Raw genomic sequence first — 18728 nt, forward strand, 5'->3', positions numbered from 1 at the left:
TAATCCTTCAAATTAATAGAAGACTTGATGTGGTCATAAAATAACAGAAAACAATTAGTCAGCACTGCAGTGTAGAGACATTATTAAATTCATATTTTCTAAGTCAGCTCTTTTATAGAAAACATTTAGTACTTTTTACGTTTAGCCGGTACAGGGACATGCAGTTAAACCAAAAATGAACATGTCATTCTTTACTCACCCTCATGTCGTTCCAAACCTCTGACTGTTTCTTCTGTGAAACACAAAAGATGAAATGTTGAAACTGTTGAAACATGATGAAAATGTTTTAGTGTTTTCACACTAAAACACTAAAACTAAAACACTATTATTGAAATGCAATAATATTTATAAATAACTGATATTTCACCGAAGAGAAAGCCAGAAATCTTGCCTGAAAGTGTGAACAGAAACTTGAACATTTACAGTATTTACAGAATCTTTGACATCTTTATCCATAATGTAAATCCTAATAGATGATATATTGATGGAAAGAAGTTTTCATTTACAGTTGTGATTTGCTAGCCTGGGTGCCAGCCCGAAGTTCGGTCTGGACTCGATCCCTTGAGGAGTAATTATCGGCTCCCAGAAGACCGAGCCAATCAAATTGCCAGGGCACTGAGGGCGGGCTTTAATCGATGATGGACAGATGATCTGCGGTTACGTAATCACCCACGTCATCAAATAGTGGGTTGAATTGGTTTTCAACAAAAGATGACTGCAGCTAGAGAATTAAGATGTTTAGATTCCGCTATCGCGTCTGTTATAAAAGAAAACGACAGCGCATTAATTTTAAAAGACGAACAGAGAACTGGTGGTAGGCAGATCGAGGCTTCGTGAAACAATGAAACAGTTGAAGCAAATGTGCCATTGTGTCGAGGCTTCGAAACAATCCGACACCCGTCTCAACGGGCGACACTTGCAGGTGCTGATCTGAAACAACCTTGACGAGCCATTAAAAATGTGTTTTTTTATTATTGTATTTTTCTAATATGTGAAGCTTGTAACCTGTAGGCTCCTCACTGTGCACAATGTTATTTTGGTCATGAAAAATGAATATTTATAAAAGAAATCAAGCCACATTTTCTCACTTTTTTATAGATTTTTATAAAAAAATATTAATTTCTCTGCTGTGGAAGGACTTAGCCTAATTATTTTTTTAAAGATAATTTCTCCAGCCTTTGACAAACTCCTCTCACAAAAACCCACGAGGTCAAGATGCGTTGACTTCACTTTTATACAGATGTGCGAGTGTATGGTCTGTTCCCGACCCTGTTATATAAACTTTGATATATCCTTTTATTGAAACTGGTGCTTTTCTGTGCTTTTACTTTCACTTTTGCCGCAGAGACCCTTTTATGTCCTATAAATGTGTCGTATTTTTGATAATCCACGCAGATTTCAGCTGATGATTCTGTTTAAAGTTATTAATAACAAATCATGAATGAAAGAGAACTTACTGCGTTGCTCTGATTGGTTGTAGGTCTATCCAATTGAGTGCAGAGGTTGTTGTTTTTTCCTGGTTCGGTTAAGACACGCCTCATAATGAAAGCTCTATGGAGCAGTATCAGACTCACATTCTGCCTAGAATATGAGTATGACGAAGTCAGGCTAGTGATTTGCACCCTTTCTGTATGTGTGCTACTGTAAGTATATTGTGCAATTCTGAGTATTTTGGTTTTAGAGCATCACTACTGATTGGAGTGATTGTCCTACTATGTTAAACACAGCTTTAGTCAGATTTGATGCATTTTGATTAAATTAATTCACAGAGTACCAAGTGAACTACAGCGATCGCTAACTAGCATGACAAGTGTTGTGGCAAACACAAGAAATAAAATCATTATCATATCGATGTGAGATTAAATTAATTTATACAGTCAGGTTCTCAGCGGATGTTAGTCCTACTTCCTCCACTGTTTTGCATCTTCTTCCCTAAACTATCAAACTTTCTCTGATCCATTGACAAGGGCATTGACTGCACTGACAGTTTGTTTGATTTGAGAACGTTCTCTCAGACTCTGTCTACTCTGACTGGCAGTTTCATCCTTGTGCGTAATGACAGCAGAGTCATTTCAAAACTGGATGAATCCCATGTGGACACAGAGCAAATTATATTAGCATGGAAATTAGCCTAGAAAATTGAATACATTTCCTGACCTTATAATTATTTGTACAGTTTTTAGAGCATGCCCCAAAATAGTGGAGTTTTTGAAATGATTACAGAATATACCCGAACCACTACATGTCAACTACTTGTAATAAGTTCTGTATTTGTTTTCTAAGTAGATTTCGTTTTTAAATGCAACACTGCAGTGCCAAATATTACCCTATATTGCTGAAAGCTTATGAAAAGTACTTTTCCAGACCTACACTTTTATATGACATTTTATAGTGTATTTGAGCGACCGTATGCCTCATAAAAGGCATGCTGCTTCTAGAAAACATATTTTCGCCTTGTCAGCAGGTGGTGATTGAATGACCTTGTCTTGATATCTTTGACACAGTTTAGAATGAGATTTCTTACTGAGTAGCCCTGCAAACCAGTTTTATTTTGGTTAATGTTGCATCTGAGGAAGTTCTGTATTTTCTTCCGAATTTATGGCACCTCAGGACTGTTCTGTTTGCATCTTGTTAAAGATCTCACAATTTGTGCTATGATTGTCCGACCTTGTTTTTCTTTTTCATCGTCAGCCAGGCTGTTTTTGTATGCTGTGCTAACTAATTTCATTAGTTCTTATTTGTGACTTAACATGGTATATTGACAGCATTTAATAATAATAATAATTAACAGCAAATTAAAATAAAAAAAGTATATATTTACTTACCCTCATGCCGTTTTAAATGTATAACCCTGTTGTTAAAGTCCCCCCCCCCCCCATAAACAACAGTTCATAGTGTTCAGAAAAAGACAAAAAAAAAAAAACCACAATGATAAAAGTAGTCCATATGACTTTACATGCTATTTTGAGTTTTCTGAAGCTGTATGATAACCTAAATTTGAGTTTTTCTCTCACAAAGTTATGTACTGGAAAACTTCCCCACAACTTTGTACTCACTATTTTAAGAAAGGATGTTTTCTATTGATCAAAAGAGATTATTCTTTTTCAAAATTTATGAATGTCTCTATTTCAAATAAATGCATTGCTTTTAATGTTCTCTCATCAAAGAATCTTGAAAAAAATTCACCACACGGTTTCCACAAAAATATTATGCGGCACAGCTGTTTTCAACATTCATAATAAGATAATAATAAGAAATGTTTCCTGAGCACCAAATCAGCATATTAGAATAAATAAATGCAGAGGCTTTCAAAAACAAAACAAAAAAGATCCTACACTTTTAAATGGTAGTGTATTTGGATTTCATATTTGGCTATGACACACATCTGAATGTGTGAATAATGAGTTAAAATTCAATCAGTTCCTTGCACAAAGCTATGATATGGCTTCTGAAGAGTATAGAGCACCAGTCATGGTTTTTTCTTTTATTTAGTGGAGCTCTGCCAGCCATAATCACCATGAACTATTGTTGTATGGAAAAATAATGTATTCCATAAAAGCAGCATACTTCTTTGGAACAACTTGAGTGTAGGTAAATAATCACAAAACTTTCATTTTTGGGTGAACAATCCTTTTTTGTTTTCTCTCTCTTGATCTTAGCATCTAATAATTCACCCAGCCTCGAAAATAATGAAACTCAAAAGAAGTAAAGTAGATGGCTTTTTCTCATATTTGTCAAATTCATCATTCAGGGTTCTTGAAAGATGCAGTGGACTGCAGTATAGTGTCATTATGCTGGGGAGGTGTCAGCTAGTATAGATGTCTTTAATGGACAGTGGCTGGGAGGCCTGTTTTCTGCTGTGAGGATGCACTGTTTGATGGGCTATAATCCTACACCCTGACTAAGTGACAAGATATATTATCCCAAGGCGAAATCTGGGCTGTTGGTGTGGAAAACGCATCAACCGTCAGCTAGACTGATGCACGGCAGCTCGTGTTATGTTTTTCTCGCTCAGCGACGCGGCGCTAGCCCATTTTACAGCTCTGAAGAGAGGCAGAAGGAAGTGTTTTGCTCTGTGAAGAGAGGCAGAAAAATGAAGCTATAGAAAGAGCTGAAGGAAGAGCTCAGTTCATCTTAGTTCTGCCATAGACTGGTGCAAAGGTTTATGATGAGTTTTCTCTTAGATAGCTTTCATACAGAGAGAGTCACAGTTTAAAATAAAGGAAACCCAAATCAAACTCAATTTATTTTTCTTCCATTTTGTGTGGAACAAAATGACCAAGTCTTTATTGCAGTTCGATCTGATTTAGTCAAACTATCAGCAAGGTCATCTGAGGAATGAAGAAATCTAATTGTTCATGAGACCTATTTAGCTTCCTTTTACACTTTCTCTAAATCATATTTTGGTCGTCTTTTTTTTAAAGGTCCGCTCAGTAATTTCTTCCTCATTAAAAGTTTGACACGTAAAGAAATTAAAAACTTTTTTTGAAAAATATGACTGGAAGACTCTAGAAGACTCAGTCAGACCTAGAAAATCTCTTCTAACCTACAAAGTGACCCTTCTTGGTGGCCGCCATGAGCAGGCATGATTGCTATAGAGCTGTACTGCCATGATGTTGATTTGTAGGCCAAATAGAATGCTAATTTGTCCTCAACAGCATATAACAGAATAAGTTTGTAATAATAGGTTAGAATAGCAGTTTTTGATTAATAAGTGCTTAGTGAACTAAACAATCATTGCAGTTGTTTGCAATTATTATAATTTTTTTCAAGCACACACACACACACACAAAAAAAATCCATTTGAGGTGTGACAATGTGTAGTTCATGTTGTGGATCTAAATGTGAACGTCTCTTCATTTAAGTTTAAGTCATTTTTAAATCACAGATTTTATTTTACTCATGAATTTAAACCATATTTCTTAACTCAGAACTCATGAATTAGAGAACATGCAAATTCTTTACCAGGTTTAGGACTAAATTGAACAGCTCTAAATAAACATACTACTGCTAATAATATAATTTTCTATAATGATTTGTCACCATAATGCATTTATTTAAATGGTTCAATTTAAATAATTTGATTAAATTGTAATTTAAATTGTAATTGTGCTGAGTGCACCTTTAGCCCAGAGAGAGAACGCACAAACACGGAGATTCAAAACTCAGGACCAGCTGGGCTCTCGCTCCCTCTCTCTTCCTTGTGTCCTTCAGGAGCAGGTTTGCTTCAGCAGGGGGCAGAATCTTCAGCTCTCCGCAAGCTGTGGTCTTCCACAACAGAAGGCAGCATGTCTGGCCTTGTGCTACTTTCCCTAGTCTCCTTACCCAAGTCTGTCAAGGTGATTCGAATAAAGAGCGAGAGGGGACGTTCAAGAAAACTCAGGTGTGACAAAAGGTGCGAGAGACTTTTCGTTTGAGCATTACTAATTACTGTGAACCAGTCAGACGTGGGGATTTTTTTTTTTCTGAAGCTCGGAGTTGGGGGTATGATTTATTCTCCTTGGTTGTGGTGTCATGTCCATTTCTCCGCAGTCAGCATGTGTGTGTGAGATCTGGCTCGGGAAAAGTCTCCAGGGGATCTGGCTGAGTCACAGCGGCAGAATCCATTGTCACATGTAGCAAGGAAGCTTGTGACATCACTGATTGGACACAGTCTTTGTGAGGCCGACCGCCGCCTCGACTGATGTGCATCCACAAGCCATGCAATGTTGAAACACAAGTGGTTCTTAGACATAAATGGTGAATAAATTATCATAAATGGTGAATAAACAAGTCTTTGACGTGTTGTCTATAATTGTCCTCTACACCAAGTTACTCTCTAATAGGAAATTAAAAGTCATTACCTAAAGGAGAAAGCTTTGAGCTATTAATATATTTTTAAGAGGAGAAACAAAGATTTAAAGTTAAATTTTTAAATGAACCCTGTATGTGTAACACTTGTGACACATTACCCCTTCAAACGCATACATATTTGATCAACCAGAAACATTGCTTTAATGTCGAAAAAACCGCCCACAACCACTACCGCATCCTCTCTGACATCATAGCTTAATTCCCTGCTAGAAATAAATAAACCACAATTAAGCCACAAGGGACGTCACGTAATGAGCAGAATCAACACATTTAAGCTTTTGACTTGTTTGGGGTTGAAAAGTTCAGAATCAACAAACCAAGATCATGTCATTGCTGAGGTTGCTGATCCTGGCCCGAAGCTAGTCGTCGTAATGAAAATGAGTCAAAGTGCAAAAATGAGTTTAAGGGAGATGGTTGATGGCAGTGTGAAAACGGTTGACTTTTACTAATGCTGCCAGAAATCCTTGCATTCATAGGACTTGAGCAATTTGTTGCAGTCTGTTGTGTTAGTCAAATCATTTTGCTTAGATAAACAAAATGGCCAGCGGCATCAAGATGTTTGGTCTGGCAACTCACCATAGACACGACTCAATCCGAGGGGCGGGATAAACGGCTGTCTTTCAAATTCCCTCTGCACGCAATAGGACAGCGCTTTAACCAACCAGAGCGTTTTCCCAACAGCGGAGCTAATGTTAGTTGATAGATTCAACTTTTGAATCTGGCCGGCAAAACTACGAACACATCTTCCTTTTTTAAGAATGACTTAAGTGCCGTTCTTTGCTCTTTTCTCAAAGAAAAACTTAACTCCAAGTCCTCCAGAGTCGCGGCCAAAGCCGATTCAAAAGACTGTTCTCCAGAAGCAGCAGCCGTCATTCTTTGTTTTCAAGTAACAGTTAGCAGGTAACCGTTGCAACTCTATCGTCATTATGTTAAGCCCGCCCCGCCTACTCTATACAGGACGTGATTGGCCTGACCCAATTTAGGTTTTTCCAGCACGAAAGTCAATGGAGAGTTGCTAGACTACCCTGGCTGCAAAATACATTTTGCTGCCGCTAGGGTGCGTCTAGATTTCTAGGCTAATGATGCTTGCTTGTTTGCTTTATTTGTTATGAATAATCTTTTAAAAGTTGTTTGCACATTGTGGTCAGTGAGTGAGTACTTTTAAGTTGCTTTAAGTTGATCAAAATGATATTGTAACTATACTGTTACCATGATATAAAATGACTCGTACTGTGATGTACGATTATGGTCATACCGCCAAAATCGGTATGTGTGTGATTCCCTAGTGTGAAAATTTATCTTTGGCTGGCATGCAGAAAGGATCATGCAAATTCATTTAATACCACTTTTCACTCTGTGTTTCTCTCTCATTCATGCTCTCAATCAAACATGAATGCATCTTGTAGACTCAATTTATACAGCAGTCACTCTCTGTATCTTGTTTCCACAACAGAAAAAAGGCAACATTTTTTGGCTCTGTCTGATAACTAACTCTTTAACAAGAGCAGTGAGCATTTCTCTGATCGGAACACTGCTCCTAGAGCCAAGCATTAATATCACTCGTTAAATTTCCAACACGTGTATGCAACTCTGAACATGGGCGGGATTCTGCTCCTCTAGTGCGAAGTTAATATGTGATTAAAAGAACAAAGGGCCAGTCTTGCCTAATGCTAATGAGGATGCTAATGGACTAATGAGAAAACGGTGCTAATAGATGTAATACAGAACATCGACTCACCTGAGGGAGTCTTTTACATCTGACAGATGCCAGTAAAGGACTCCAGTGCTCTGCCTCTCAACAACTTTAAATAACATACAGCCTCTAAATGAGAGCTCATGCAGGGAGGTTGTCATCCTGCTAAGCAGAGGTCATATGCATAAAAGAACAAACTAGGTGACAGTGATTCAGTGGCATAATCAGATCATGGCCAGAAATGAGGTGATAATGGATATTATGTAGTGAGGCGATGCAGGTGACTTAATGATTCGAGTGGAATATGTAGGTGTTACTCTGAGTGTAAATGTTCAGCATAATGAAAGTATAATGAAAACACCCTGAGGTCAGCAGCTTTTATGTACATCTTGGGACAAAGTGTTATATTTAGGCTTTGTTCCAAAACTTAGTGAGCTACCTATGTAGGCAGCAATTTTCATTATTATAAATTAACAAACTTGTAAATAGATGATTGGAAGTAATCATAACACTAAATATGGTAGATGTACTCCTGCCTTATTATATGTGAGCTAATTATATTTTCATAGATGTGGCAACACTCAATAGGGTGGCTGTAGGATTGGAATTACTGACTAAAGCTCAAAAGAATTGTATTTCTAATTTTATTCCTAATTTTGAATATGTATTGTAATATAATTTGAACTAAAATAAACATACAGGTATGTCTAAATTGGGCTGAACTTGTATGACTAGAAATAGCTGTGAAAAAGATGATACATTTTTCAGGATTCTTTTATGAATAGAAAGTTCAAAGGAACGGCTTTTTTTTTTTTTTACATTATAAATATATTTACTCTTGATCAATATAATGCATCCTTGCTGAATAAAAGTATCAATTTCTTTCCAAAAAAAATCTTACTGACCCTCAAATTTTGAACAGCAGTGCACTTGTAATCAAATCTATACATGCATAACAAACATTTCAATGTAGTTAAAACTGGACTGTTTTACCTTACATGTGTGTATGCTATGTAATTTTATGTGTACTTGACTATTGTGTTTGTACTTTGGCTACATGTTAACGCCAAACTATTGAAATCAATTCGAGTCTATTTGAATGACAAACTGCTTGCATATAACTGCTTCAAATCAATCACAAGGCTCAATTTCTGTTAGCATGTTCATCGGCTAAGTGTTGTCACAGTGTGACCTTCACCTCACATCTTTAGATTACTCTAGTTATTGTAGCCAAACACAATGGCTGTTAAACTGAATCATAGAGGCCCTGACATTAATGATTAATGATTGAATCTATATAATTATCTGATACATAGCTTCTGTCAAGTAAATAACATCCCCTTGCAGACAAAACAATAACATTGACAGTTCTGCTTATAAGAGGCAGCATTTAACACCAGGTCTGTGTTTGTAAAGTGGCTGCAAATTGCTTGAAAGTGGCAAAATTGAGTCTTTTTTATTTATTTTTTTGGAAAACATTTCAGAATGGTGTTGAATGTCTCAGGCGTCCAAGCTAAAGGAAATCTAGAGTTGTTAAGGCACAATATACAATCACTCCTGCAGTGCTCACTCCGATTTCCTTTTTTTAAAAGAAATAAAGTGTGTTTTCATACTTCTGCTTTTGTAATTCGTGTGTGCAGTGATCGATTTTCCATACCATGCTTTGACAAATTCGTCAAAATTAAAAGACAAAATTAGAGGAATCTGTTAGGTGGCGTAGTCAGTTCTCACAGGCAAAAACAAAGAATGAAGCTTGCTTTTGCTGCTGGCTTTCTGTGCAGACACTGAGTTATACATGCTCTAATATTTTATTGTGTTGAATGAGCACATCCTCTCCTATGCCATGTCTCCGTGTGAGGATCATGAATAAGTCAGGATTCTGTCTGCTTTCTGAGGCATTTAGCAACACAAGCCATTTTTGAAATCTTTCGTAAATTCACTTAAGCAGAAACAATTGAATGTGTACTTCAGCATGGATGGTATGTTTTTACCAGTCGATGCTATGGATTGAGGAAAAAGAAAACATTCCCATTTTTCTGGGAGGATGTTTTAAAAGGTGATATTAATTGACAAGCGTGAGATGGAAAGCTTGTAACCTGCCATGGAGTAGCAAAGTGAAATTTCACTTTCTACTTGCAGCTCCAAGGACACTCACCACAAAGGCCCTGAAATAAACAGCGTGGTTATGAAAAACGACAACAAAAGTGTCAGTTGTTTGTCTGGAAGACTCACTGTGTTTACGGACTCTGCGACTCTCCTGTTGGAGGGGTTCCAGGGAAGCGATGCTTAATTCTAATTGAAAACTCTGAGGTTCCTTTTGATCTTCTGTTATTGCTGTACTTTTAAAAAGCATAAATACTTAATTATGTCTGACGCACTTGAAATAATTTCGATCCTAAGCCCAGAAATGTATAAAGACAAGTCTGGAGCTGAATCAAAGTGTCGTAATTAACAAGAGGTCTCCAAGAGTGTTTTGTGTTGAACTCTCAATAAGAGATCTGAATTGTATTGGTCCAAATACTGTGAGCTTCCTTTGAAGATTTCTTATATATATATATATATATATATATATATATATATATATATATATATATATATATATATATATATATATATATATATATATATATATATATATATATATATATATATATATATATTAGTGCTGTTTTCGACTAAGGATTTTCATTGTCGAATCTGATTCGTTAGATTTTGCCGTAGTCGACTGATAGTCGAACCTTTTTTTTTTTCTTTTTTTTTTTTAGATAGCAGCTAGATTTTTTCCATTTCAAACAAAAGAGCTAAAAAACACATATATATCACACATATATCATAACATTTCATAAACATGAGGAGCAATATGAGAGAGAAATTTGGTGATGGTTGTTTAGGTACATTAAACCACATAAAGCTTTTTCACGCCCATGAGAACCGCGTGGAGTCAACTCACAGCCGCTCCGCTGCCCTGCTGAAAATGTGAAGCAGAAACGCTTAATATCAGATAACGTCCATAATAATTGGACTCTGGGTTCGATTTTTTTTGACCATTTTCAGTGGTTATGAGGAGCAATATGAGAGGGAAATTTGGTAATCGTTGTTTAGGTACATTAAACAACGTAAAGCTTTTTAACGCACATGAGAACCGTGTGGAGTCAACTCACAGCCGCTCCGCAGCCCTGCTGAAAATGTGAAGCAGAAACGCTTAATATCAGATAACTTCCATAATAATTGGACTCTGGGTTCGATTTTTTTTTTTATCATTTTAAGTGGTTATGTGGAGCAACATGAGAGGGGAATTGGGTGATCATTGTTTAGGTACATTAAACCACGTAAAGCTTTTTAACGCACATGAGAACCGTGTGGAGTCAACTCACAGCCGCTCCGCAGCCCTGCTGAAAATGTGAAGCAGATTTTTGAATAAATTATTTATTTACATTTGTAAGCTACAGGACATCGTCTTTCAAAACATGACCTGAAAAAATAAAATAAAAATGGTACCCAGCCCTTCTGAAAATGCGAATGCGTCTCTGTCCCCAGCACATTTCAAACCAAACTGACGCCCATGTATTCGACTATGAGGTTCATAGTCGAATCAGACCTCTCCGAATCGAATCGTCGAATCCTCGACTATTAGAAGTCAGCCCTAATATATATATATATATATATATATATGGTATTGATAAATTGTGGGCTTTTATTCTTTCAAAAATGAAAATAGAATGAAAGATATTTTGTCTTGAAAAAAGATATTGCATAATCCATGGGTGGGAAGTCTTTTGATTTTGTGTACATCATCCTTGGAAAAGACATGGCTTATCGTCCTTAAACAGTTAAATGCATACAAAATTATTTCAATGTCTGTCCTGCCGAAGTATTCAGATAAATACAGTCAGTTTTGGAACGTAAATAGTTTAGAGAAAACGCATGTTGTGTAACAGTATATTGTATCCGCTCATAAGCCTTTAAAGTGATAGCAGCCTAATATTCCTGCTGCTGTCCGTCATGTTAATCAAAGAACAAAAGACAAAGAGAAAATCACTTGCTGCTCTTGACTGAATCATTTTAATTGTAAGCATTTATCTGTACTTAATTTTTATAATGAAAACGATCTAGTGTTATGTTACATTTCATTACTTTCATTTCTGTATTATTCTTTTACCCGAATATACTGTAAAAACCCACCTGAAAAACTTAGCCATGTTTATTTCATTTGTTTTTTATTCTATTTGATTTATTTGTGCTATCTTTGTTTTTGTTCTTATTTTTATTGCCAGTTGGTTACTTGCCTTTAAAAAAAAAAAGAAAAAAAAAGGAAGATTTAAATAAAGCCTCCCTGTGCAAACTATTACAACAAAATCACCCAAATTATTAAAAAAAATGAGATGACAAATAATCTGTATGGTGGTATATATGTCAGTTTCCCCTGTGGTATCGAAATTTGTATCAAATATCAATATTTTCAAGTTATATCGAATTTGGAAATTCCGGTATCGTGACAACACTAGTTCAGTAAAGATCTTAGTAGGTTGGAAAAAATAATATTTTGAAACCTCTTAACAGTCTAATTGTCTGAGTTTATATATAGATTAGTATCCACTTGGACTTGATGAAGAGGGTATGACTATCCGCTCCATTATCTCTCGAGGGTCTTTTCTCCACTCTGAACCTTTGCCTCTGTCTTTTCAAAAAGCACTCCTAATCAAGTTTAATTTGATCCCATTGTCTACATAAATGATTGATCGGGTCATTTGTCCAGAAATCTGGATGCAGTCAATAGACTAAAACAAAGTTTTTTACATTTGATACTTTGTTTGTCACGTTTATAATTGATATTTTTATTGCATTAAATGCTGATGTATTGCATTTTATGCACATTAATTTGCCAATAAATGTTGGAAATCCATTTTTTCTGTTGATTTTCTTGTACCATTACCCCAAAACTCAGACTGATTCTTGCTCACAGAAATTGTTTTCTTATGATCCTTCCAGGGAGCAGCGGCCGATGTCTCTCTGTCTGTCTCGTGATGATGAAACTTTGGCCGGGTTGGAAGCGTTGCCGTTCAGGCTGATGCAGCAGGACTGCACCGCGGTAAAGACTCTTCTGCTGCGGTTACGCAGGACCCTGCAGGAGGTAATGTTCCACACTGACAGTTGATTCATGAAGCTGCTATGGCCTTCATCACGGGTACATTAGAACAGGTAGAATAGCTCTCCGTGCCCTGCCAGTTTCATGCCTCATCATTCAGGGCCAACACCAGGAGGATATCACACTCAAAAGAGCCACATTCAGTCAGTAAGTAGACCTTAGAGTAGAGTAGACGCCATACTTGTTGTGACTCAAATGAAAACAAGGCTGTGAGGGCTAGACAAATGTGCCAGTGTCGATTTGTTCAGCCAGTAAAACATTGCAGTAAGTATTTCTGTACAGGTTTATTTAGATATATTTTTGTCCTATATACATTTTGGGTGCACTTTTTATATTTTTGAAAATTAAATATTTTTTTAGATTTTTTTTGGTGCCATATTGGTTACATGTCTATATGTTATTGATATTTATATTTTTCATCGGTATCGGTATATTGTGTTTAATTGTACATGGAAATTTCCCCTTTTTTAAATTTAGATTACTTCTTTTTTTTCTTTTTTTCTATAAAATAAAACACTAATGTGAAGCTTTTAAATGTAATCTTGAGCATGATTGGAAATCTTTCATATGGGACAGCCTAAAATCATGCAATGTGTACCAGGCATTATCAGGCAATGACTTTGCAGGCCACATTTGCGCACGAAGGTACCTGACGAAACTGATTTCAGACAGGCTTCTGAGACAGCATAACGGTTTAATGATTTACAACAAAATACAACAGTCTTTGGTAATAACTAAGCAAATATTTAATTTCTACAATTACTTATAATTATACTACAATATCTTATAATTTCTCTCTAGAAATAACATCAAAAGTGGAAATGGTCAAAAACATACATTTACACTGAAACTGACCACCAACAGCAACTTTCAGTTGCGATCTTTATTTTTTAGCTCAGCTGTCACTGAATGGAATGCACATGATTGTGGGATATCAAAGGCATCATATAGATATCAAATCAAATCATATACATCTATGCTGCCCTAAAAAAATCGATCAGATGAAGGTATCTCAGGAGACAGGAAGTGAAGCTAACATTAGATTTGGACATGGCTTTATGCCTTCCTACCTTGGAATGCATCCTCTGAAGGCAGCATTTTTCAGCTTTTGGACGCAGCCAGGGTCCCTACGCAGTGTTCACTACTCCCTGCTACTTGTTAACTTGGAACATTAATTAGTGAATTTGCACTACGCCACTGCCTGCAATGTCATCACAGGGCTCGCAAAATTTCAAAATCGCTGGTAGCCCTTCGGGCAGGCACTCTTCAGATTTTGGTAGCCCGAAATGAATTTTACTAGCCCATATTAAAAAGACTACAATTTTTAATGTAGAATATTGGTTAGGAGTCAAAGCAATGAATCAAAAACTTTTTCAAAACACAAATATCAACAAATATCTGATTCTAACTGAACTGAAATTTGTGTGACCAGTATGGAACATGAATCAGTCTGTGTCTGTGGCTCAGCCCCCAGTGAGAGTATGATAAAAAAAAAAAGAAAAAAGAAAAGAAAAGGTAACTCTTTAGTTTAGGGTCTAATACTCACTATTAACTTGTTTCATTAACATGCAGATGGCAGGGTTTTTTCATCACTGAGGTCCCGAATGTGAGGTAGGCTAGTTAGGTGGGTTCGGGGATAAGAAATAGCTTTAAAACCATGTCAGCAGGCAGTAGATGATAACTGCTCTCACTTCTTATCCATCACTCTTTCTTTTTCTCTCAGTCTCCTCATCTTGCCCTGTCTCTTCCCCACCTAAAGCTGAACTTTTTTAATTTACTGAAGGCTACAAATTGTATATTAATTCTCAACATGTACACATTCATTATTAATCTTGTGCCTATGATGAAAACGGCTTTGTTAATGCTAATGTCCCCTCACAATGACAGTAAACTAGTTATTAGTCACATTACATAGGCCTATTTTCAGTTCAAAATGGCGAAATTCGACAAAAGTATATTAATTTGCCTGATTTTTTTTTTTTTTTTTTTTGTCATTCGTTTCACATTTATGACCTAAAAAAGCTGTCAAATATGAAATGTTTAGTTTAGCTACTTAGGCTACATCTTATCTCGCACTTGACCGTAAACTGAAGCGTCGAGTCGCTCTGCTCAAATTCGCGCTCTGCAGCTTCTTGTGAACATAAAGCCGAGCACCACAGACCAATGAGTGACAGACCAATGAGACTCAGATGAACACACACACACCCTGTCCTCTCTGTTTCTGACGTGCGCGCCGCTGCGGATTGAAGATGAAGAACGCGCTGATTATAACAAGACTGAAGCAAGCACTACTTCAGATAACCCGTCGGGCAGGCCGGTTATGCATTTTGGTAGCCCGACTGGAAAACACAATAGCCCCGGGATGTCGGGCAGGCGATTTTGCGAGCCCTGCATCACACACAGACTCCAGTAGTGTTTATTAGAGAAGTTTGAGGTATGATATAATATACTTCTGTAAATAAATACAATAAACATTGCCATACTTCCGTTTAGTATGCAGGTGTAGCCTATATAATTAATCCAAGGATCGCCATTGAGAACCACTGATGTATTGTGAAGGATCATATTTATTTGCACATTCATGCAAAGACAAAGCACAACCAAAACAATGTTCTTCTGCAAAATGCATGTGCAGTTTTGTTTTTAACCCCTAGAGGGCCAAAAGTTAGACAAAATAGTACAGAACTTTAAAACGGTGCCCCTACTCTTTCAGAACAGTGATGAAGTGTTTTAGTTCTGTTGTGGTAGTAATATTAAAATGTAATAAATGCTCTTTAAGTAATTACAATTAAAAAAAAGCTCTTGTGTAATCCCTTACTGTTAATTGTAGTATATTGCTCACCCAACTTAATTTATTGACCAGAACACCCGCATTTCTATTCCACCTTCATCCAACTCGTAGCTGCATGAACCCTGTTTTACATTCCCTCAAAATAACAATTACTTTGTGAAGGTCCAGAGAGCAGTGCACAACAGAGGAACATGAATATTGAAGAGGAAGTTCTTTGGCTTCTTTACTGACTCTTCTCATTAACATGCAAATTAGCCATCTTCCTTCAGCTTTTGTAAACTACAGTGTAATAAGAATCACAACGACTTGTACATTTGGTTTTATTAGCTTGACCACAGATTAAGCATAGCCTGTTCTTTCTTTCTTTGTGTGTCTTTTGGTATTTTGATACCTCGTTTCTGACTAATTCAGGGCAGTGCAGTAAGGACTGAGTTCAAAATGTTCAGAGTTTTTGATTCAGTCAAATGTAAAATAGTAAATGTCAAATTACCATAGATTGTCTGCTCACACTTAGTTCCTATAGTAGAAAAGCTCTAGACTGGTTTCAGAACTTGAGTTGAGACTGTCTAACCTCAGACACATGAATGTTACCAAGGCTTGAATCAAATTGCTCTTATACCTTTGAACATTTATGTACTGTATTGCCTATTGGCATTCAGAACCTGGCAATACATCCTCGTGAATTAAACTGGCTTTTTGTTGTTGTGCTGTTTTAAAAAAAAAAATGTTGGTGTGTCCTGCCTGGTTCATTTACATAACTATTGCATTTCCCGCCAGCAAAAACAGTTCAGATGTGGCCATCTGCATACATAACCATTTTGATAATTACCTTATATTCAGAGCAGAGATTTTAATATTGAACAGGTTAAATTCTTAAATTACGGTTTTGCATTTTTTCAGAAAACAAATTTGGCTCTACTTGTGGTGTTCTGTCATTTAGTAGTTTTTGTTTGAATGCACTGGGAAGAATCTGCTTTAGTGAAACGTTTGTCTTGCTTTTGCTTTTATACCTTCTTGAATTACCTACATTTGTTTGCAGTTTTCATTAGTTTTCTTGTCCTCTCCTTGCACTTAAAATGCAGGCGTAGAAAACGCATTAATCAAAAGCAGAACATGCCGGATCAGTCTTGAATCCTTTAGTAATTATGGAGTCTGAAATGCTGCTTAAAATTCATTCATGTTTGCTGTGAAACATTTACCAAAATGACATTGTAATGGTTGTGCTATTGTACCTTGTTTGAAATTTATAGACCCGGTCAAACTACTTTATTATAGTCTCCTCGTTCCCTTTTTTTTTTTTTTTTTTTTTTTTTTGTCAGTGGAGTAGCTGCATGTCATGGTCCCTCTCCAATCCAACCCACAAATATTGCTACGGAGATGCATATTACAGAGAACTTTTTTGTGTTTTTGGTTTTGATTTGGCCAATGTTCATCCCCTTTAGCAGTGCAGTGTTATTTTTTTTATTTTTAAAAACTAACCCATAGGGATACACCAAGATTTCGGCCGCCGAAAATTAGTTTTGTCCGAAAGAGGAAAAATGGCCACAAAATATATGCCGCCACTGTTTGCCAGCTGGTAAAATGACGCTACCCTCTTGTTCACTGATCCTCCACTCTCTGCTATCTGCTCAAATGCTCTGATGATAATAGCTTTGTTGGACTATACATTATTTGGACAATTGGTCAACAAAATAAATCTGTTAAATCTGGTTCTGTTGTGTAGAACTGAATAAAGAATAATTATATTGATATTTAATATCAATTTATATTATGTTAATATACAGTGAGGAAAATAAGTATTCACAGTAGGGATGGTGTTCTTGGGATGGTACTCATCATTCTTCTTCCTTCGAACACGTTTAGTGGAATTATGACCAAAAAGTTCTATTTTGGGCTCATCTGACCACATGACTTTCTCCCATGACTCCTCTGGATCATCCAAATGGTCATTGGCAAACTTAAGACGGGCCTTGACATGTGCTGGTTTAAGCATGGGAACCTTCCGTGCCATGCATGATTTCAAACCATGACGTCTTAGTGTATTACCAACAGTAACCTTGGAAACGGTGGTCCCAGCTCTTTTCAGGTCATTGACCAGCTCCTCCCGTGTAGTTCTGGGCTGATTTCTCACCTTTCTTAGGATCATTGAGACCCCACGAGGTGAGATCTTGCATGGAGCCCCAGTCCGAGGGAGATTGACAGTCATGTTTAGCTTCTTCCATTTTCTAATGATTGCTCCAACAGTGGACCTTTTTTCACCAAGCTGCTTGGCAATTTCCCCGTAGCCCTTTCCAGCCTTGTGGAGGTGTACAATTTTGTCTCTAGTGTCTTTGGACAGCTCTTTGGTCTTGGCCATGTTAGTAGTTGGATTCTTACTGATTGTATGGGGTGGACAGGTGCATCTAATTTAGGATAATAAATGGAGTGGAGGTGGACATTTTAAAGGCAGACTAACAGGTCTCACAGTGGACATAGGTGCATGTCCACTGTGAGAGACATAATCAAAAAAAAAAATTGTCGATGACAATTTCAGACCCCTGCATGATTTCCAAGTGGGAGAACTTGCAAAATAGCAGGGTGTTCAAATACTTATTTTCCTCACTGTATTAATACATTTTCTGTCCAATTAGTATTACTTTCAATAAAAGTGTGGTTATTTTATTTTATTGGCTTGTATTATTTTTTTTTACTCACTATCATTTAAATTGATTGACTTGAATGAAAAAGTCTAATATTAATATATATATATATATATATATATTAGTGGTGGGCCGTTGCGAGACTCTTATCGCGTGATAAAAAAAATATCGCCGTTAATCTATTCTCCAAGTTGGGTTGGGAGCTGGCTCAAGCTACACAAGCTATGATGACGCAATCTACCCGCGGCCGCGAGGTACACCCGGCTGCAACGCATCATATTCGTCGTCATCTTAAGTAAACACGGCTGAAAGTTAAAGCTGGTGTAAAAGATCGGTGCAACATCCACTATTTGGACTTGGTTCGAATTAAAGCCGTCCGACGTAGACTGTGTGGTGTAACAGTTCGGTAAGTTAACACACGACTAATCCGTTCTACCACCTCAAATTCAAAACGAAACATATCACTGAATACCAGCGCGCGCGTATTATTCCCAATATATCTGAGTGGTGTAGAACATAATCTCTGTCTGCGCCTGATTTAAAGAATCGTTGTTGTGTTTCTTTTTAACTGAAAAGACATCAGTTAGAATATTCTAATTTTAAATT

The 18728-nt window shown here is 36.8% G+C and overlaps 1 protein-coding gene across 6 annotated transcripts in view; it reads left to right on the forward strand.

The window, feature by feature from the left end:
* ccser1 (coiled-coil serine-rich protein 1) overlaps positions 1 to 18728 on the forward strand; it is a 78887-nt gene that overhangs the window by 15128 nt on the left and 45031 nt on the right. For all 6 annotated transcript variants that reach the window (XR_014028974.1, XM_081349512.1, XM_081349515.1 and 3 more), the window contains exon 6: positions 12536 to 12677. Coding sequence is in view for 5 of the 6 variants with exons in the window: in XM_081349512.1 (XP_081205638.1) it covers positions 12536 to 12677 (142 nt within the window). In the remaining variant the exon portion in view is untranslated. The remainder of the gene's footprint in view (positions 1 to 12535; positions 12678 to 18728) is intronic.

The sequence above is a fragment of the Scardinius erythrophthalmus genome, assembly GCF_964197995.2.
Source record: "Scardinius erythrophthalmus genome assembly, chromosome: 20".
Taxonomy (NCBI): domain Eukaryota; kingdom Metazoa; phylum Chordata; class Actinopteri; order Cypriniformes; family Leuciscidae; genus Scardinius; species Scardinius erythrophthalmus.